We start from the raw sequence: 22,855 nt of genomic DNA, 5'->3' as shown, positions 1-22,855 counted from the left end.
TGAAAGAGAGGGAGATATAAAGAGAGAGAGGATAAGTGAATCCTGTGCGCGAGAGGGGGCGTTGAGGATACTTCGAAAAGCTCTGGCTCTAAATGAAAACATATCGCTCCCGGAGGATTATCGGATGTCGTGCTCTCCATCCCGCCGCTGCTATACCGATGCTGCTTGCTTTCCTTTGGTCATTTTCCACTTTTCACGCAGTTTGTTTATCACGACTACTTCGGTAGCTCCTTTTTCCACCCACTTGGTCCTTTTTCTTCTTTCTCTCTGCTCTCCGTTGCGGCTCTCCTTGTTCTCTTGCTGGTTGCCACAGCAACGCACGACAGCAAAGAGTGCTGCGGCATTTAGGGGGGATCTCCATCTCCATCGGGACGATTCAATTAAACTTCGTTGCGTCAAACGGCATAATTAAGGAAACCCGCACCCTCCGGACCACTAAACACACACACACACATGCACACGGATTCTATTAGCACACACGCAGGTGTGTGTGTTTGTGTGTGTGCTGTTGATCCTGATAACGGGTGTACTCCTCCATGTTGACCGGCGGGGATGGTGGTGTGATGTTGTCCGATTGGCTTGCGCCAACGGTTCAACAGTGTGTGCTGCATCGTTCTTATCAGTTCAACATTGAGCCCAACCCAACTCCACTGGTATGGGTTGGTTAACCGATAACAGCAGAGCGGGGCACAGCAGAGAAGACCAACGGCACGGCCAAATGATAAACCGGGAAGAGAAGAACTTGATGGGGGACCTTCATTTCATTTTCTAATTTCACATTTTCCTTCATATTTCCGTTTCGATACCGCCAGATACAGATCAGAACGCCATCGACGAAAGAGTCTGCGAGTGTGTCGTGTCGTGTCGTGTGTTCTATTCTCGAGTGTGTGCGCGCGCGGCTGTGTGGTCTGGCAAAACCTGTGTAAGCGTGTGTTTGTTTGTACGCGAGATTCTTTTCGGTGAAACATTGCTTTGAGTTTGCTTGTTCCACACGTGTGCGGTCCCGTAATCATCCTGAGCAAGAGGATCCCAAGATAACGAATCCTTCTTCGGGCCAAAGGAACAGGCCTTCGTTCTCGACTCACTCTCTCTGTCTCTCTGTTTCCTTTCCGTTCTGCTTCACACGTTCGCGAGTGCATAACTGTGGTGAAAAGAGAAGGAAGGGAGGCTGCTGGCTGCCTCTGATCCTGATTGTGCATTGCTACCTGCCGTGTGCGTGTGTGTGTGTGTGTGCGTGCGTGCGTGTATGTGCCTGTGTGCACGTAAGTGCCACTGTGTGTTTACGGTGTTCTACCCCGGGGGCCATCGAAACGACGGGCCCAGTGTTGAGTGAACCGCTCGCAAGCCCCTCGCTGGCCAAATGTTGTTGCTGCTCTTTGGTCGCATAATAGCCGCGTAGTAGCCCGATAGCCCGAGCCGAAGCGTAGTGTGTCGGGGTGTGTGTAAGTGCGTTTATGAGTGCGTATATAGTAGCGAGATCATCGCACGCGAGATCCTAGTCTCATCATCATCCCTTGCACCACCACCACCACCACCACCACCTCTGTCGCTAGTACAACCCCCCTCTCCGCGCGCTTTCCCCTAGTGTGAAAGGCCACGACGCCATCGCGATCGTTCACGCGGCGACGACGGCGACCCTCGACTCGATCACCGTGGAGCAGAACACGGTAGCAGCGGTGGCGGCAGCAGCGGCTGCGGCGGCTGCAGTGGCGGGGAACACGGTCTGCGACAAGGTGCTGAACCTGCTCAACAACAACAACAACAGCATAATGGCGGCCGATGCTGCGATGGACACGACCTGCCCGAGCCCCGAGCTGGGTGACTCGCGCAAGCGCCCCCTCGACGATGGTACCGACGATGGAACCTCCAAACGGTCGCACTTCAGCACGAACGGTAAGTACACACCACCACCTCGCGCTGCTTCCCCTGTGCGTGCCGCCTCGACGGTGGTGTCCCCCAAAAGAGTGGAATCCTTTGTTTCGCGTGGTTTTCTTCTTCCTTTTCACCGGCTACGCTGCTAGCGCCCGTGTGTTATTCCATTCAATCGTGGCTTCTACGCGCACCCGCCCCAAGGATCTCATCGTCATTAGCATCATCATCATCATCATCACCATCCGGAGGAGGGGTCTGGTATATAGAGCGATCTTCATCGTGGATCTTTTCTCGCGTTCTTATCTCAACTTTCCTCCCGTTTTTCGAAACTTGGCACCCGGTGGCCACGCCAGTGGAATCGAATGATGATGATCCAGAGCGAAGAAGAGGTCCTGATGTGTTGTTGTGCAAGCGCGCACACGCGCGCACGCGCTATCAAGCACCGATTGGTTCGTCTCGCCGCCATTGATTTCGATTCCTTATCATCGTAGACAATTGAAAAATGTCGAAATTCGCGTCGACGGCGCCCAAATCTGGACCGCACCGCGCACCACGAGGTTCTTCGCCGTTTGTGACGGATGACCGCAAAATGTCATTCATCATTGCAAACGAGGGGAGGCACATTGCGCGAGCACGTGGTATGATGGTGGTGTTGGCCCTGCCCTGAAATCACGTCCGCAGCCGGCAGTCGCTGCCTCTGGATCCAACGTAGCATAAAATCGATGCTAAAGGGAGGATGAAAGGGGAAATCCGAGTGAGTGCCGAGAAAGGACGCAACACCGATGTTATTTGTTATATTGGACGGCCCGTTTTTTTTTGGGGTTAAACATGCGTTAATCAATCATCGGCTTTTCATTTTCAATATCACATTTCCCCGTCGGCTTCCTTTCCCTCCTATCTTATCTCGCGGGGGAAAAATCAGGCCACGGTACGATGGGTTTGTTATCGCGAAATTTTTTGGGGCTATTGTTAGGTAAAGGTCAATCGTTAGGAAACGAGTGTTGGGGGGGCTGTGTTTCTGTTTCTACAAAATGGGGCATCATAGTAACCAATGGTCGCGGAACCACATAGTGTGTAGCTGAATTTGTTCAAAGATCTCTCTGTTTCGCTCCCCTTTTTGGTCGATTTCTATCTTTCTATCTCTTTCGCACGTGTGCGCCCATGCCAAAGATCCGGTTGCGTCGAGTGTTAATCGGAAAAGTCAACCTAGAACACTCAAATACAGTTCGTGCTTCGGTCACTAACTCGAGAGTACGAGGAGGGATGCGCCAATTGCTCGAACACGAACTAGCACGAAATTCCACCGCCAAAGTGTCGGTTGAGGTGTTCTTCTTTCTCCGTGGCGACCTCGCGATGTGCGGCCATATTCTAGCGTGTCGACCGGCGCCAGATCAGATGACAGTGACGATGATCATGACGATGATGATGGTGCACATGCACACGACATTGCTTTTGATGCTTTGTTTTAACCTTTTCCAGACATCATCTTCAAAGGAATGAATGGTTTTGGTTCTCGTCTTGGTTAACAAGAAGCCCCCCAATCGAGTTCTGATAAAGCACGAGCGCATGAATCATAAAGGTGGGAGGTGGATACCTCGTACCCTACCAGACACCTTTGGAAAAAAATAGTCGAAAGGGTGAGGGTGCGGCGGTCATTGATCTCTTTTCTATTTGTATGCTCCATTCTTCGAATTCCTTTTCATAATGTTCTTTCATCAAAAGCACTCCAAAAAGACGCTCACCTTTTGACAACTTTCCAATTCACGGGCTGCTCTCTCTAGGAAGGTGTTCCATTCTTTATCACTGAACTATTTTTTTCTTCTCTCTCTCTCTCTCTTTCTCTCTCTGTCGTGTGGTTTTGTGTTGAAAGGACAATGACACGCGGTGGTCACAGCACGTTGCACACCCCGAAGCATCGCAACTATTGTAGTTTTTCATTGTTTCATGCACAGAGGAGAGAGTCTGTGCGTGTGTGTGTCCTCTTATCATGCGCACAGGTGAAGAACTTCTAGCCAAACCAGGCACCCAACCAAAAGGGGGGGCTAAAATTCTAATTAAAAACGCGAAAAGAGGAAACACCGCGCTTCCGGTGTTCCGCAGTTCCCCTTTATCGCGCTCTAATTTCGCATTAAACTTTTTATAATTGCGCACCGGAACAAACGATAAGGGGTGAGTAAGGGTAGCGAAGGTTTTCGGTACGCGGAATATATGAGGGTTTCTTGTCAAGTGATGATTAGAGGGTCCCCAACCGACGGGTCTGTGAATGCCGTCGTTCCATACCGCGGGAACGTCGCTCACTTCAACGTTGTTTAAGGCTAGCGAATGTTTCAATTATTTATGCAGAGAGATAACTAACAAAAAAAAAGCAGTGAAGAACCACGCAGCATATGAACGTGAGAGCATATTTTAATTAAGAGAAGCCATCATTTCAATTTGCCACACACACACACACACACAGAAAGTCATCGCGACGTCACGCGTCACACCAAATTAAATCCCCGGGACTCGAGCGAAGAGCCAAAACGAACGGCATCACTAATGTGGTGTGTGCTCTGCTCACCAAACACAATAACATTATACTCGAGGGAATCATGGGCTGGCCAGGCCTTGCTGGATGTCCTGGCTGGTCCTGAGCTTGGGCCTGGTCCTGGGCCATCAGATGCCCGATTACGAAAACGCGCGTCCCGCCCCCCCGGTGACCCACTTCTCGGGTGGGTGTGGGATTCATTCCGAAGATTACATTATTGTTTTATAAGTCGACCACCAATCCGCGACCGACGACGACCTCCCTTTCGTTCGTTTCTCCCTGTTTTGGCCGGATTTGGAAATCCGTTTCCGCACATTTCGCGCGCACCCCTGGGACACCCCGCGTACTCCCACCGGCAGGATCAAGTTTGCTTCAAGGGGGCCTCTCCTCTTCTGCCAGAGCTCGGTGTGCGTCCTTCCTGTGCCCGGAGTGTGTATGTGAGTGTCCTCTAGTGGGGTGTGGGGTAGAAGAGACACCCCATCAACCCAGTGACAGCCACAGGGAATGAACGAACGAACGAACAAACGCCAAATGAAAACCTTCGTCACCTTCATGTGTCCTACATTTTTGCATTTTTGCTTCACTTTCTGCCAGCCATTCCATTCCGTTGGTGCAATCCTCCAAGAGTGTGTATATGTGTGTATGTGTGTGTGTGTACGTGTTGGTGTGCTGGCACTGCACGGACAGAAGTGTCCTGCTTTCCTCCACTCCTTCAAGTGGACGGATGTTCCGATTCCTTCATTGTTTGCGCGACACTGATCCAGTGCAGCACGGGACTAGGACTGGGGATTAGAAGGGGGATGTTTGCGACGGTAGCGGTTCCCCTCGCTTTTCTGTCACTTCGCTAGAGCGCTCGTTGTTCGTTTGTTTTGCGCCTTTGGGATGTAGATCTTTGCTCAGAAAGGAGTAGCAGGGAGAGATGAAGGTTGTGGTGGTGTGGTCCCTTGTCTTCACCAGAGGATCATCTCGAGGCATTGAGCTGCAAACCCAGGCTGCTAGATGGGGTTTGAATCCTCAGCATCGCTGGCAAAAAGGAATGCGGTCCCAAGATATCTAAAAAGAGAAGAGAGAGGGAAAGAGAGAGAGAGAGAAGGAGAGAGAGAGAAAGAGAAAGAGAGAGAAAGATAGCGAGCGATAGAGGTAGAGTACGACCAACAGAAGACCCCCCGACAGCTGCGCACTGAGCACGACCTTGTAAAGCGAAGGATAGCGAAGAGCGTTAGTGAGAGGAAGACGCTGTTGGCGCTATCGAGAGTCAAGGAAACCATCTTCTCCTTCCTCCGCTCCCCGAAAGCAACAACACAACCCATATCCCTTCAAAGGAATGGAATCACAGAAGGAAGCCTCCCCAAAAACGAGCATAACGAGTTGATAGCATTACCAGCGAAGCTCCAGGAGCAAGCTCTCGCGTGTTCTCACGTGGTATCGTCAATGTTCGTGAGAGAATTTCACCGGAAAAGCTGCATGCGTGGGCTAGGGAGAGAGGGAGAGAGAGAGCGATGCTTTCCACGATTTTCCACGACGTGAGGACATTCTCTCGCTCATTGGTGGCTGGTGGAGAGAATCGAAACTCTCTAGATAGCGGAATCCAGTTCCTGGTACTCTCTTCTGTCCAGCTGCTGCTGCTGCTGCTTACCATTATAAGGTGCCTGGATGTATGTGTCCTTTGGGGCATTTCAAGTGTCTATGTGTGTGTGCGTGTGTGTGTGTGTGCGGGTGTGTTGTCTGCAAGTAGCAGCTAACCAACGGTAGCAGCAACAGACCAGCGAGACCACGTGACTTACGCGGAACAGTTTTGATGGCGCTACTATTCGCTGGCCAAGGCAGCTCCGTAACTCTATTAAACGAACTCCTCGAACTCTCGAACCCCAAGGCCTTCGAACTTTGGATCCTTTTTCATCGGAGTAGTGCGCTCCAACCTCTCTCTCTCTACGAGCGACCTTCTTTTTTTTCTACGATGAGGTCCAATTTAGCGGAACGAGATCTTCCTTTCCGGATAGCTTCCTTTTCGTAGAGTTTATGATGAGAAAAAAGGAGGAGAACAGCCATTCCGGAATTTCGAATCGCATGCTCCCCGGGCGCAGAATAATTTATGAAGTCGGTGGTAGTCCGGCAATCTCGTGACTCTCTGGCCATCCATCCATCAATTCGATCCGATGGGGGCTCGGTTTCGACTTCCTTCTAGAATTTTATACCTTTGACCCCTTTTAAGTGAATTCATTAACACCGAGCGAAAGAGAACGAGCAAAAGAAAGTTAAAGAGAGAAAATACCGGAACGTTTGACCTGTAGTTACCAATTTCGCGACATCGAAATCGACCCTGGTATTGCCTACTTGGTTACTAATAAGTAAGTGCCTCTACGTACACACGCATCTCGGAATCGAGATTAAGCAAACTTCATCGTGTATCGCAATCAATTGCTGCTTGGCACGCACTTCAACGACCGCGAGTCCAGAGTCGAGTACCTCAAAAACAATGTCACCACCACTAATCCCTCCAAACATGGCACCTACCTATAAAAGGTGCCACCAAAAACCAAGGAAACTTTCCACCAAAAACAAAAACCGTCAGCTCTACAAACACTTCTTGGACACAACGACGCCGGTCGTGTGGTGTGGTCGGTCCGTGGTCCTTTGACCACAGCAGCGTGTGCATGGCAGAGGAAGAAGAAGGATCCTCCTCTACTCCACTCCGTTGGCCTTACCCTATGCCTCTTTTGCCGCTGACCTTTGGTTTCTTGTGGGGATCACTGCCTTTAGTTTCCAGTTTCTGCGAGTCTTGTGTTGGTTACCACCACATACACCCTACACCAACCTTGAGCACGTCCAACCTAAACGTCGACGGATGACGCGGGGATGACGCAGCTCCTAGATGTGTCTCGGTGGTGGTCAGCTGTATGTTTGAAAGACTTTCGCTTTCTATGCCATGACGGCTCGAGGCCGATTTGGGTGATTTATGGAATGGGAGCCCCCCATAATACTGGCTGACCATTAAAGACGGGAGACACTTAAAAAGTTTCGTAGGGGCTCCGTAGGGCCAGCTTTCCAGCTCCGCAGTATTGCGACAAGTCCTGGACAAGCTGCTGCACCTTCCCCGACGACGGGGCATATTAATTATCGTTCTTTTGGGGAACTTTCAGGCAAATCCGTTGAAGTGTGAAACCAACACGCGCGATCCCCGAGGACAAAGACATAGGGAGGACAGCGCCTTCGCTTCTCTCGTGTGCCCCGAAGGATGTTTTGAACTTTTCAAGCCGGACATCGAAGGTTCTTAAAAAAGCATTTGTCTGCTTCCATCCGTGTTCTCATCGCTTGCATCATTAATCTTCCCGGCAACGTTCCATCAACGGCAGCATTTGGGGCATTTTGGAGGGCCCCCCTTAGGGGGTGGACCCCCCGCGTAAATGGTACAATTTATGCCCGTCGTCCTTCCGCCTCTGTCCGCCGGCGCCCCCCTGGTTGGACTTGGCTTGTCGCCATTTATGTAAATCACGCTCCCGAAATTCCCATCACGGCCACGTCGCCGTGTGATGTGAGATGTGTTTTATGGAGGAAAGCGCGCGCGCGCGCGCGTCTCCTGCCAATCTCTCGTGTCTGATACCGATTCCGTGATTGGCGGCACATCCTCGGACTTTTGGTAGGGTGCTTGAAGTAGTCAGCAGAGGCAGCGGTGTGCTCAGTGGAGTAGTCATAAAATAATTAAATGTTCCTCTCGGTTCCCTTGCGGAGCTGGACAACCTGGTGCTCGCCTTGTGAATCTTTATCTCTGGCCGGATGCCAACCGCCGGGCCCGGGACCCGGTCAGCTCGAAACGCAATGCGGACAATTCCTGATGCTGTTTCCCGTCCGTGCTCTGGGTCCTGGGTCTATGTGCATCCTCACATGGGCTTGTGACCAATTTGCAAATGGTATTTGTGTGTCTGTGTGTGTGTGTTGTGTGTGTGTTCTGTGGCCTCTAGGATCAGGCACAGCAGCGCTCCTACCGTTTCCGTTCCGACATCGGACCGGCGGAACTCCCGCAACACACATTTTGATCCAGTGACACCCTTCCTCAGCAGGTCATGGCCTACATTGACCGATGGGGGGGATCCACCGCGTGTGTGTGTGTCTGTATGTGTGTGTGTGTGTGTGTTTGCAAGAGAATGGAACGGTTCTTAATTAAATCAAAGATCGTTCCGTACCGGTTTTGGAGTGCGCAGGTGTGCGCCCTAACCTCAATACACATCACAAGGCATCAAAAATGTAGTTCTCTAAATCAATTGGCCTCTGTTCCGTGTCCCGAAATATAATTCCGTCTCTCTCTCTCTCCCTCTCCCCTGGTCATTGTTGTCCTTCGTTGGTCGGTATGATTGTAGCTCGTCGTCTTGCCCGTTCTGTGGATGTCTTGGAAAATTAAAATGGGGGAATCGTATCATGGGTTCGACATGATGAGCCTTTTGTTGTGTTTCACCTAGTCCATTTTAGTCCGGACTCCGGATAGCTCTCTCGGTGACCCCGTATGATGTTTGTTATCCTTTTTCCTTTTCGACCCCGTAATATACCTCGCTGTTCGCTCGCCGGCATGTCCTTTTTCTATCATTGAGCGGTGAGGGAAAGCTTGGAAAGCTCCCCGACTTGATTTTGATTTGCGGATGGTGTTTCCATTTTATAAATACCGATCAATTTGGCACGCGCCTTCCGTCCGTCCGTCTGTCCGTCGATTCGATTGAAAAGCAGTGCAGCAGCAGCAGCAGCAGCAGCAGCAGCAGAGCGCCCCTGTCCTTGTGTTGTATCCTTGTGTGTTCCGGGCCGGTGTGCGGACCGTAACCGGCTCGTGCCGGTTCTGGGTTGCTGTGTCCACTAAAATTAGCCTTTTTGGCAGCGAAAACCAGGGCTCCTGCGCGCCTGGTTGGAAAGAAGGAAACCGTGCTCGCAAAAGCACTTGCCAGAAAACTATCGACATCGGCGTTGCTGCTGCTGTCGCTGCCGTTTGTCCTTGAAACCTGCCAAGGAGAAGGCCTCTCCCCGTACCCCTCGGGTATCGGTTTTATTTCTGGTTTGCTCCTGCTGTATTATCCTTTCGGTGGAGCACTCCCGATGCGCTGTTTGATTGCATTTCCTGCTAAAAAAAAACGGAATCGAGCCAAATCGGTGCCAATTGTCGCGCGATTGGCCTACATCTCGAGAAAACGGAAAAAGAGAAGTTCTCTCTGCCGTCGCGTGTGTTGCGTATTTAAGGAAGAACAGCTTGTGTGTGCGAGAGAGGCATGGTGCGATAATTGTTCGTGAACTGTTTATTCACACACAGCAAGACATCAATGCGGCCAACCACCACCAGTGCGAACCATCACCTGAAAGGTTTACGCTATGCGCGACGTTTTACGATTTGCAAACGATGCAATTTGTCAGGTCTCTTTTTCTACCTTCATTTCGGTTCACCAACAAGCCAGCCAGTCTGCTCTGCCCGTTGTGGCCTTAGCAAATTAACATTTAATGATGGCACAACCGTTTGCAACAACAGCGTTCAGAGGAAAAGAAAAGAGCGAAAGAGACAGAGAGCTGGGGCATTATCAGCCTAATGACGATATTACGAACGCGACATGAAATGTCAAACAGTGTGGCATCTTCTCGGTTAGAAATCGGACTTCTTTTCGGTGGTTATTTAAAAGTTTAAGAGATTCTTATTTCGAGTTTTGTAATGCAATTGGCATGAATAGTCTCGAGTATATTATTGGGAATTCGAATAGTACCATGATAAGTATTGAGTAGTTTTGACATTGGCTGATAGTTTTTTTTGTTTACATTTATGAAACAGTTTGGCGTTTAATAAATTTTTGGAAACAAATTCTGTATAGAAGTGGATCTTAGATACCACTCGTGACTGCTCATCTTCGATGATGATGATATTGATGAATTTCATGCGCTTTCAGACGTTTAGAATGATTGGAAATGGCTTATTTTTCAAAACAAATGTAACGATTTGGTGAAATTGTCTTCTTTTCTACTTTTATTTTTAGCAATAGCAAAGTCTTATGTTGTCAATAGATGATTCAAATACAGATACTTTCTTAAACAAAAAGAAACAAACAATAGGTGTACCTTTCAAACAGCCAAGAAAAAACTGTTAGCTACACCAGCAATCATAGAAAAGGTGTGTCCAGACAACAATCATTGTAAATTGGTAACAAAGTCCATCGTTGCTCTCCGCAATAAAGCTGCGGCAAATTTGGCCCCCCTTGAAGCTTAGTCGCTTTGTCAAATAGTAATAACCGCACCGATGTGTCTATTGCAGACCATCAATTTGATGCAGACGATTGGCATGCAATCATTGCAAACCATACATACGCCCGGTTCGGCGTCAAATTGAATTCCGAAACCAAATTATCTTCGCATTCCCATAACGGGCACCCCATTGGCCAACAATAGGCTGTCGAAATATATCGAGAGTGTGGCGTTGTCTGGCACTGCACTGTGGTTATTTCTTTCCCTTCTCCCTCGTTGGCTTGATTTAGGTTACAAAAATAATAATAATAATAATAACAATTATTCAACGTAATGTCGATCGCCCAACCGCGCACCGCACACCTGCGCCATTTCTCTCTCTATTTCCACCGGTAGAGGCTGAGGTTTTATTAAACTTTTAAAAAGCAACCGAAGCCAAGAAGCTCGTGTCATAAAGTGGCGCTGGGAAGCAGTCCAGTAGCAGGCGACACGGAATCAGTTCAATTATATTCACGTCGAGTCGGGGGTAGGGGCCGCACCGAGGAGAAGCACTGCATTGCAACTCGAGGATGGAAGCGACTCCGAAGCACGCAGCACAAACATTACCAACCAAAGCCAACCAACATCAACACCACCACGACGGTGGCCAATGGGTTTATGGATGGAAACCATCACCTTTACTTTACACCACATCGTTTTCTCTCCCTCTCTTCCTCCTTTATGATGGTCATTTAAATTTATGATTAGTCCTCGGACCGGCCGGCTGTTTACTTTTCTCATTCAACTTGCGCTAGTGGGAGGCGAGGTGAGCAACGAAACGAATTTATTATTTCGCTTGAGATACATTTCTTGAAGCATAGTACAATCGGCATTACTACTGCAGCTAGAAACGAATCACAGTATGCCGCGGCTACTACTGCCTGCCCTGCTGCTTATGCTTCTGCGCCGGAAACACGCACCACAACCACTAACACCAACACCAGATCATGATGCCACCGTGTAGCTCGTAGCAATTTCCCGTTCATCAGCCACCTCGCATCTTGTGCATCTCGTTCTTTTTTCTTTTGTTTTTACTTTTAGATGACATCCATTTTCATGATCATTACACACTCCCATTCGGGGCGCTTCATGCAAACTCATCCTCGAGCAGTGGCTCTGACTTGATTCAGGGTTCGCCGCCGATCATCCAACCATTCGCCGGCGGCGCTATCGGTAAGTCTCAGATCACAGATCTTCTTCTTTTCCTTTTTTTTCCCGTTTTCGCCTTCTGATTTTGCTTCCTGTCCGCTGGCCGGCTCACTGCTCTTCATATCCTCGCCCCCCCGGGGGCATCAGGCAGCAGTATTGTTGTTTGATGAAACATGTTAATCATAACCACGGGCGCGTTAGTTCTCTTCGGTTCCTGGTGCGCCACAGAGAACGATCTACAAAGGTGTTCACACTAAGGCTCACCGTCTCTCTCTCTTTCACCAGAAACAGGCCTGCCTGCGCTGCAGTTTATGTGTTGGCTTTTGACAGTGACTCACAATGGCGCTCAAATGTTCTAACGACATCACCCAACACCATCTATATCGCCTTATCCGATGTCCATTGTTTGCTCTGGACCTTTTTTTCCCTTTTTGGTTTTCCTTTTCTGTCTCGGGGCATGCCTTGCGCAAACAAAAAGATACAGTATTTTTTCCGGTTCGCCCATTTCTTTTGGTGTCTGTTACACAGCTCCCTATAATCATGTCTTCAATCTATGTTGAGCCAGAAATCCATTTGCATCCACTAGAATGCGACCACCAAACCTGCGGCAGCCGCAGCATCACGCATCTCCACAACAAATCAATTTTCGTTGCCCGAATGCGATTTCCCCGAGTGGACTTTAAAGATTCCGACAATTCTCACCACCCTCTGCAAAGGACCGCGGTTGCTATTTACATAAATCTCTGCCGGTTTCACTGACACCGAATGCCGCGCACACGCTTGTTTTCCATGTTTTTCCAGTCGCTTTTCTCGCGTTTCGTTGACTGGATTTCCGTAAGCTTGTTTGGATCCTGAACGCATGATGTGTGACCAGCGTGAAGCGACCGGATCTTACTTACAGCGAAGAGGTCCGCGTTGTAGCTGCTAGCTTCGTCCTCTTATCGATCTGTTCGCGGTCTTTCCGATGGCTCCCTTAGATCCACATACTGGGAAGCTGGGTACGGTGCTTTCCCTGCGTAATCGAAATCATCTTCCGCTTGGTAGACATTTCGCGACCGCGGGCGAGTCAAGGGCCCAGAGTTTGTTTTTTCCTTTGGGGAGGAGAGGAAAATCAGATTATCCTTTTTGCTGCCGCACATCATTTAGGAGCGGATGATGATGATCCGTCGTCGTCGTGCCTTGGAGTGGGCCCCGCGATAGCAGCGAGAGAAAATTATTAGGGCGCCATCGGTGGTGGTTTAAGGTCGTCCGCCACGCGACACGCGAAGCAGAGCAGATTGTTGTCGTTAATTATCGTATCTACCGTGTCAGGTAGCTAGGCAACGCCCCAAGGCGGTACTACTACCGGGGAACCATTCGTTAGGTCGTTCCACTTGGGCACCCAATTTTACTGCAGACCCTTTAAGTCCGAAGATCGCCGCCTCCCAAAGGTACTTTAGACGACCTTCCTAACGGGGGACGTGTTTTCGAAGTGCGAAGTGATCTTAGGATTGTCCCGAAACCTCACATTTGACGCTCGAATAAACATTCGCCCCTCCCCACACCCCTCATTGGATGGCTAAGGCTCTCAGGTCCCTTAAAATGGGAAGCATCAACCAATATAGCAAGCCATGACGGTGGAAAGGTACTTCAAGCTTGGTAGCTTCTTGGCCCTTTAAAAGTAGTCCTCCCCCTTTAGGGAGAGGAGAAGGAAGAAGTGGGGTCAACCTTATGTGTTTACACTGTTTCTGATCCGCCCGGCAAACCCGGCCCAACGGTGATCACCACCGGAGGATAACGAGGAAAAGCTTTCTCCCGGGACGCCCATGAAGAAGGTACTCGCCCGACAGTTAATTACCTACCTACTGGCCGGGTTTATGTGGGCGGACGAGGCGGATGGACACACACACACACATCTGGCTGGTCGCAGCCCTCGCCCTTAAGAACGTACCACGCAGGTGATGCTTACGTCAAAAAATACGTCCACCCTTCGGGCAGCGTGATCCGATGTCGTCTTTGGAATCATCCTCCGCCGGACTGGACTGCTGATACTGACACTCCAGATGGTGGCCAGGGGGGGGGGGGGTCCCGTTGTCGCGAAAGCTATTGAAATGGATGCGAAAGTTCCGCTTTGGTGCTATTAGCAAGATGAATGATAAATGATTCCATCCATTTTTAATGCACAGTCGAAGAGCGCATTCGTCTTTTCCGATTCGTCCTTTTTTTTTTTTTTGGGAGTGGGCAGTTTGTGTAAACGATGTTCCGTGAGTTGTGGTCTCTGATCCTAGAGAGCATCCCAGATTGATACCACACCCGCCCCTTGGTACGAGAAGAGAAGACATTGCACACGATGTGACACGAGAGTGTCTGGCAGTGACTTATGCAAAAGAAATGTTCGCTATTTTCGGAATTCCACATCCACATCGGAGCACAAGCAATGGAAATTCAAGAAAAGCCTTTCATCGCATCTCAACCGGTCATGGGGAGGACTATTGAGAGGAGGCTCCCTTTAACAAGCTTACCGCTTCACTGCACTTCTCGTATGTGTTTGTGTGTGAGGATGGATTGACGCTGGTCGTGCGTAACGCCCGGGCAACTCACCCACAGCCATCGCTTACACAATCATCGCACTTTAATGGTTTCACGAGACGCTCGCTCGCCAACACTCGCCCGCATATACACTCGCGATCCCAATCGGTTGGTCCAATGTCACTTGTAGAACGGAGCGCCACGGAGCGAACACGACGATGCTTTTGCAACGTCATCCGCTTCGAAGGAACAGAGGAACAGAGTCTCCGCAATCAGCTGCTGCTGCTGCTGCTGCTGCTGCAAAGGGGAGGACGCGACAACAGGAGCTCTAGAGGAGAAGGAGCTGCCCCCAGAAGCGCAGCTTCCCAAGGTCATGCAGCGCTGCAGCGAATGTCGCGAATTCGTTTATGCCACTGGGGACGGGTTGTTGGAAGAGATATTCCCAAAACCGGTTCCCCCGCTGGAAGCACTGTTTTCAATGCCACATCGAGTGGTGCGGAGGGGGGGGGGGGTTCATCATCAGAGAGAGACACACATCTCAGTACAGGAGAAGTATATGTGGTGTGCTCGTGCATCGGTTGGGACCGGTTCCGGTTCGTGACAACGCACGCGATAAAGGAGGAAACCCTTTTTGGGGCACGGGAATCGAAGACCAAACTTTCTTCTCCTCCCAAACGAATCACTTACCGAATGGTCACGACGACGACGACGATGACGACGATGACGACTTCGACGACGCCGGCCGGATTGAAAGTGAAATCTTGGCCACCTTAAATAGGAGTATCGCACGAGCGGGCGCGCGCCTGTGTGTGTGTGTGTGTGTGTGTGTGTGTGCGCGCGCGCGCGTTTGTGTCCTTGGCACATATTATTGGAACTCCCGAACGACATGAATCATCGCTCGATCTAGCGAACACCCTCCTTCGATATCATACAAAAAAAAACATATGGTGCACCCCTTCCTACACACACACACGGCGGTCTTCAGCTTTGCTTACTGACTGTGACATTGGAAGAGGGGTGTCGTGTTGTGGCCATGATGGTCGTCCACTACCAAAAACCAGCAGCCGGGAGGGGCAACCTTCTTCTCCACTTGCCTTGCTCAGCAACCGAACCGCGGAAACGCGCGAAGCATTTTGGCTCCCGCGAGGTCAAGATGAAATGGAAAGTTCGCGCTATTTTTTTTTGTTTTGCGCGAGGCCGCACCTTCGCCCCGTTTGGTGTGTCGCGCGGCTTCCAATTTCGGAGCATTACCGAGGGCACGCGTCCGATCGCGGATTTATGGTGGCGACAGACACGTTGTTTCGTTGTTTTGTTTTACACATTTCTCCGTCCGTTTCGCGTTCCGCTTGATCGCGATCACGAGCCATTACACAATGGCATTCCGAAGTACTTAATGTTTTTTTTATGTGTCTTTTCGATGTGGCTGTTCGACGCTGTTTTGGGCAGCACCTCCTCACCCCCCCACAGAGCTCTTCCAGTCTTCCAGTAGTGGATGATGGATGCGCTTTGCTGCGGCGCGGTGCACTTGAAAAAATATGCTGACGTAATCGAGATGCACTTATCTGGCGCGCACCACCATCGCGGTGCCGATGTGCCAAGTCACTCTGCACGAAGTGTGTTCTGCATCATCAAGCAAAATGGAGAAGAGCATGGCAACTCCTCACTTCTTGTTAGCACTTTGGCTTTTTCTGATTTTTTTTTTGTTGTTCTCGTGGATTTTCCTCTCGAAAACAAGGTCATTCCAAGGAGGCTGATGGTTGTTGAAGAGTGGGGAGGGGGTAAGCATGATCTCCAAGGTTTTAACGGAAGGCCTTAAGTCCCATCGAAGCATGCTTAACGCGAAACAATGCGGAAAGTAATCATAGTACACATTGCTTCTCTCATCGAACGTCGTGTCGTAAGTAGAATGTCGGTGTGTGGTGGAATCAGTTCGGTTCTTGCTGGCCACCAGACAGACGCGCAACGGTAAACGGCGTCCCCCCCCCACGTGCCAGCGTGTATGCAAAGGTCGGTCCGGATCGAAGATCAAGTTACGCGTCAATTGTGTGGAGTTTTTGTGCTGTTGTGACGGTGAAAGAAGATCGCGCTACGACGACGACTACTGTCATCACCGTTTGGATGGAGCATTTGAAAGTTACGATTGTGCAATCACCCCCTGAAGGTTAGTCAAAGACCCCCCCTAGGATTAACGCACTCAACAGTGGTCCGAAGAGTTGGTGATGTGGACCCTTGGAAAACGAAACAATCGGAAAAAGGGCCTCAAAATGTCTGTCGTAACGCCAGAGCAGCAGCAGCAGCAACAACAACAGCAGTAGTTCGTTGTCTTAGTAGGCCGGTGGCGTCATCTGGTGGTGGGAGCGCACCGGTCAGATCAACACGTGCTCCTCCCCGAGTCCGGTTCGGTTTCCTACTTCATTGGCTCGCTTCGCTTTGTGGCTCAATTTTGCTCAAACGACTGCTGCCTGCCTGCCTAGATGCTGCTAGATTCGTTTCAACTCGTTTGTGTTAAGTCCGAACCCGTCGTCCGTCCTTTAGGACCAGGGAACTAAGACGCAGGTTCGTTCAGCTTGGTAGCGTAGCGGCGGACCGTGCGCTTTGCCAATCATAACACCGGCGAAAACCGGTTGTGACACATTAACGCTGTCTTCTTCCTCCGGTGCGCTGGGCTCCGCTCGCGGACCCCCTGTGACAGCCAAATATATGACTCCGGTGAACCGAAACAATGGCGCGCATGCCTTTGCGAGCGCGTGCGCGCCAGAAGAAGTCATCGCGGTGATCGCGACGACCACGACGATGATGATTTCGTCAGTCCAAGCGTCAGTCCGGGGCCGGTTAGCGATTTTACGCATCCTACCTCAACGTTACGATGATTTACGCAACATGGCCCTCGCCGGAGGAAAGAGAAATGAAACCGAGCCGAGAGTGAGAATGGAAGAGAGAAAAAGAGAGAGAGAGAGAAAGAGTGGGAAGGAGGTGTTAAATCTCGGAGCTAAAGAGTCAATCGCGCGATCGCTGGTGGGGTGGGTAAAAGATTGTGGTTGGTGGGCACGGAGAGAGGAAGATCAACAGTGTTTGTCCAATTGAGCAATTGTGCTCCGGTGATATATACCAATGCTTTCGGTTATGGGCCAGCATGGTAGTTCAGCCTCTACGGCCTACGGAAACGGCGGCAGCATCACTACATACCACACCCCCCTGTCTCAACATACCGATTCACGGTTACACACACAGTCGCCTTCAATCTGAGCCACGCCAACGGCAACATCAACTACAACATGCGTTGCGCGCGTTGATGGAATCAATTGGACACAATTGAGGTACAACCGAAGCAGCAGCAGCAGCAGTATGTTGTGCCCGATGATGTTTTATTAGATTCGTTGCGTCTCGCTTGATGTTGTTGGTAACAACAGTGTATCCCCGCCCCTCCAATCCTATCTTGCCATCTCGTGGCAGTGGCCCTGAAAATATGAATTGACAGCCCTCCTCTCTCCCGCTTCTTCGGCATCGTCATTGCCAACAAACACAAGATACCATGTGGTCTCAATGCTGTCTTCTCCGGTCCTTCTTTTTGGGACAATAATACAAATCTGTTGTCCGCTTCGTGTGGTGTGTGTTCGATTGTCAGCGAGCCTGAAAGGAACGGAAAGTATCAACCACATTCTAAATTGTCTCAAGTGGTTTGGTTGTGAATGTGGCTCCCGGAAAGCATTGCACCGTTGCTTTTTTAAGTGATTTGAATTAGAAACAATTTACGAGTTTCGCGGTTCACATTTTCGCAACATCGAAAACCATAGCCTCCATCCACCCATTGACCGTTTGTGTTCTGCATTAAATTAGCGGGGAATGATTTGTGAATATTTAATAACCATCCAACAACCAACAACAACAATCTATTCGTCCCCCCCCCCTCACCCCTCCCCTTAAAACAGCTTCGATTATGGCGGTTATCCTGAGATCTTTTGCGTTATGAATGAACTCATCTGCCACAAAATGATTTTGAGTAACATTAAATAAAACATAATCCATTGTTCGTTCAAGCTGCTTGCTGCTGCAGGAGAGGGAGAGGGAGACGGTGCGATGCGCTTGTGAGTTCGGACACAAACCCCGCACCGACGGTCAACTTTTGTCATTATCCGGATCCGGCGCGCGGGGGTGAACAACTTTTTAAACGAGAGAAACATTATCTCTCGAGCACCCAAATGATGTTGATGATGATGATGATGATGAGGAGGAGGATGACGATGCCGCGGGTGCGCGTCCTCCGGAAGATGATAATTTTGTTCATCGTTCCCTCATTCGATTCAACGACAACGATGGTGGTAGTGGGTGGTTCCATGGTTCCCCACACCACAACTTGCTTTGCCTTTGGTTGGTTACTGGTGCTGTGTGTTGCATTGCCGACGGTGCTCACCACGCTGTACTATCAGCAGCATAGATGCAGCATATTAACTTCCGGTCCCGGTCCCGGTCCCGAACCGAACAAAACGGCGAGCAACGAGCGACGAGTCAACGTTGTGCGGCGCTCAAGTGTTGTTGTTCTGTTAGAACAATATCGTTGGAACAGAAAAGATAGATAAAGAACGTTGAAAAGGAGAGAGCGAGAGCGAGAGAGAACACGCGGGAAAATGCGATGTGGAACGAACGACCACCGGAAGTAATAAGCGGACGATTTTGACGCGTACATTCGAGCGCGACGACGATGCACCGAACCAGCAACACATGTATGGAATGCGCACTTTGATGCCACCAGCTCGTGGTATGATTCTCGAACTTTTTGGTTTGGTCTGGCCTTGCGTTACGCTGAAGGCGCCGCCGGGGGGTCGTTGGGTTCTTATCCAAAAACTGTAGCTTCACAGGGGGAGCAGCTGCAAATGTGCTGACAGCAAAAGCCCGAGAGAAGAGCAAGAGCAAGAGATGAGGAGAGGTGTGTTTCCTCGCCATTTTGTATATACTGCTTTCCACCGTTATTTGCGCCACGATGATCGCACGCACGTTCGTCCTGATAACGCTTGTAACGCTCGTAGACGAAGTCTAAAGTATGTGTGCGATGGATGTATGCCCGTGGATCGAACGCATTCCCGCATTCTTGCTGAGTAGAAACAGCATAAACCATGACCACCAACATGATGGTGGTAGGGAAGGAAAGTCAGGAGCATGATGTGTGCTGTCTTGTTAAGTCGTCCACTTCGTGTCTCCCCTCGACTCGAATGATGGCGAGAAGAGCGCTTCCACATACGATGGTGGATGCTTACTCCGGAACGCAATCTGGTCGAAGAAGGGAGAGAAAAGTCGTTCAACGGCGGCGAGAGTGGGTGAGAAATGGCGTCGGACGAGAAGTGTATTATTGATGTGTCTTCTTTCCGGAGCAGCTCACAAGGGCGGAAGTACTTCTCTCTGATGTGTTGTTCCTGTTCGTCTATCGAGATCGTCGATATGTTACGACGTCCCGTAAGAGTGGGTTCACCATGTGACTACATAAGGGAGAGGAGGAGAATACGCGGTGGGGTGGATTGGATTGTCACGAGAACAATCCACTTCCCGGCATCACCAGCAAGTAGTTAGCAAGTGTGCGTGTGTGTGTGTGTGTGTGTGTGTGTGCTGAGGAAGGTTTATCGGATGAAAGAACCTCTCTCGGTAGTGGCTGCCTCACATAGCTGTGGAATTTTATGCTGGCGCAACAAAATGTGCATGCTGGTGGACGGACGGGGCACATAGAGTGGGAGGGAGAAGGGTCCCCCCATTTTTTCGAGTGAAATCTGGAAAATGTTTCCGTTTTCATCAGCAACACCACCAATACAAAGATGTAATGGTAGTTGACTTTAGTTGGAAGTTGAAAATATGTAAATTCGGAAGGCCATAATTAAACTGCTACACGCGAAGCATAAGAATATGAACTGGATGCGGAATCCACTCCCGTCTGGCATGTGATCGGTACGTGATGCAACGTACGTAACCGCGCCACTCACTCCTCCTCTCGATCCCTCCGCATAAAATATCATCGCTTTATACCGGGATTGGTCACTAGGAGAGCTATCAAAAGCGTAGCGATGTAGTTCCGGCTAGACGAGAGGCATGGTTTTTGGCGATAAGATTATGCTCAGCCTCAGCTGGTGATGGCGTCCCCGTCGTCGTGTGTGGTTCATAAAACGCTGGGCGGAGCATTTCTGTGGCCTACCGAAAACGTTGCTGCTGCTGCTGCTGCTGCTGCCGGATTCGGTTGAAACACTCCGATTTGACGCGCACGCGATAAGGGAAAAATGGAAATGGCTGCGGCGCGGTGCTGGGATGATGGCGCATTCTCTCATTCTTTTATTTCGGGGAGGGAGTTTTGCTGATAAGAAGAATGTTTGTGCCAACAATCGTTGTTGGCGAACGATTGCGCCCCCGGGCTCACGGGGGGCGCTAAGAGAGGACAGGGGAGGGGTGGGCCAATTAGAAGCGGCGGGGCCCCGAGGCGGTGGTGTTTCGACTTATGGAGTGCGGGTACTTGCGGGAAACAACTTGGCTTTGGCTTTTCAGACATCGAATGCGATAAGATTCTCTCTCGTGCGCTTTTCAAACACATCGATAGACGTTGCGATTGTGTGACAATGTGCAGTTCACACAGTTTTAGTGTTCCAGCTCGATTGCGTAGCATTCGATGCGCCCCGGAATGATTTGGTGCTGATAAGAGGGTCCCGTCCGTCGTCCGATGCGTGTTTGTGTGAGTGTTACACAAATAACCGGATTCAACAGTCGTTGACATAATCCATGTGGCGTTTCGGGATGATAAGACGAGCGAGCCTCCTCCTCCTCCCCTGTTACCTGTTACGTACTCTTCGTTTAAGAAACGGGAGGGAATCATGTTTTTTGGGGAGGACCATGCGGATATGGTTTAGTTCTGGAGTTTTGCTTCCTTTTCGGACGCGCTAATGGTGATACAGCTGACAAAATATCGAACCCTCGATTTCGTCGGAAACACAATGCCTTCCTGTCAGTTCTCCATCTGCTGCCTATGCTTTGATGTTGCTCAGATTAAGCAAAGGTTTGGCCCTGCACCGTTACCAGCTGTTTGGATGTGCTGGCATAATCATATTAACATAGCTTGAGAGGAGTTGATTTATGCTTCCTCTGCTACGGTGAATATCGTAATCCTTTAATATGATTCCATTTACCACTGACGACAATCCTCACACCTGGTGCTCTCACACACTGCCGGAACACTCCGGTTGAGTGGAAAGTCAAAGCTTTGGGATGCGTGTTCGTCGCGCATGCTGGTTACATAATGATGTAGGTCTGACCCAGCGGTTCTTCTTGCGATTGCGTTGGCCTGTAGAAATGGCAACACCTTCTGCCTTCTACAGGGCTTCCCGGTGACCATTAGGAAACCAACCCCGCCCCGGGAAACGAGGACAAATGGCAACTGGAACAAAGAATTTACAATCCTTTGGCCTTCGCCACGCGACGGAAGGAATCGATGCGGGAGCCACAAGAATCGGGAACTTTCTAGGGGACAAAAGAGAACCGGATGGACCGGTGCGCTGGTGTGTTACGTCGATTTTATGTTCAAATCCACACCCAAGTCCTTATGTTGTCCCTTCCTTTTTTTTGCTTTCTTGCATCCCTGGCAACGTGTCCGCTATCTGTCTCTCTCCTTTCCTTTTTCCGTTTTCCCGCACACAAGCCTTCGGCCGGAGGCGCCCGGTCTGGTAATTAGAATCCAATAAACGACAGACCCACGACATGCTGCGGCCCTCGGATTTTGCACAACACCCCCACCCACACCACCCAGCAAGGTTCGATCGCTTTTCGATCGATTGGCTTCTTTCGAGACAGTGTCGGGTGATTGTGTGTGTGGGAAGCGAAGGGTATGCAAAAGAGAGGGGTGAGGGGGGGGGGGTCAGGAGACAGGAGCCATTCATGGGCAGAATATGGCGTCGAGAGTATCTTCCTGCTTCTCGCCCCTGCACCGAGAGGACGGGGGAATGGAAAATGGTTCGGTTAATGAGAAATTTGAATGAATTTTAATTAGCCCACCATCTCACCACCCCCTTTTTCCACCCGTTTTGTATGCGTCCTAGTGGTTGGTTGGTGTTTGGTGAGGCTTTTGGTGCTAGTAGGGGCCACGAACCACATCAGTCCTAATTTGACAGCGAGAAGGACACGGCGCTGGTAGCATCGTTCCATCCCGCGATTGCCAACTAATTAGAATGCGGCTGCGGGTGTATCTACGAGCAGAGACGATGCTCTAGATGTCGTTGTGCTGCGACAGAGCAGTACGTATGGTGTATGTGTGTAGTAGTTCGTTTGGTCGGTTTTTGTTATACGCAAATGCGGTAATAAAGGATACAGGATATGGATTCACAATGCGGGTGCAGCATGACGGTTGGTTACTGTTGCGTCTTTGACGCAGCACGAATTTATTGCTTTTTAGTGCTTGGACAGATTGCAAAGTCGACATTGTGTGACATTGTATTTGGACATTGTGTCGGATTTTTTAGCTGGTAGTTTGTGAATGATTTTTTTTTATAGCTTGCAGTCGTTGCTGTGCTGTGCACACAAAAACATAATTTGAATTCA

The 22,855-nt window shown here is 50.1% G+C and overlaps 1 protein-coding gene across 9 annotated transcripts in view; it reads left to right on the top strand.

Annotated features, from left to right (window-relative positions):
• The window catches only part of LOC125947916 (RNA-binding protein Pasilla), a 94,492-nt gene that overhangs the window by 4,634 nt on the left and 67,003 nt on the right, over positions 1-22,855 (top strand). For 6 of the 9 annotated variants that reach the window (XM_049673460.1, XM_049673457.1, XM_049673459.1 and 3 more), the window contains 2 exons: positions 813-1,893; positions 11,681-11,812. In XM_049673460.1, the coding sequence (XP_049529417.1) occupies positions 1,770-1,893; positions 11,681-11,812 (256 nt within the window). In that variant the 5' untranslated portion in view covers positions 813-1,769. Of the gene's footprint in view, positions 1-812; positions 1,894-11,680; positions 11,813-22,855 lie in introns of those variants that run through there. The other 3 variants (XM_049673463.1, XM_049673464.1, XM_049673454.1) reach the window with 2 other exon arrangements.

The sequence above is a fragment of the Anopheles darlingi genome, chromosome 2, assembly GCF_943734745.1.
Source record: "Anopheles darlingi chromosome 2, idAnoDarlMG_H_01, whole genome shotgun sequence".
Lineage (NCBI taxonomy): Eukaryota > Metazoa > Arthropoda > Insecta > Diptera > Culicidae > Anopheles > Anopheles darlingi.
This window is presented reverse-complemented; position numbering and strand designations above follow the sequence as displayed.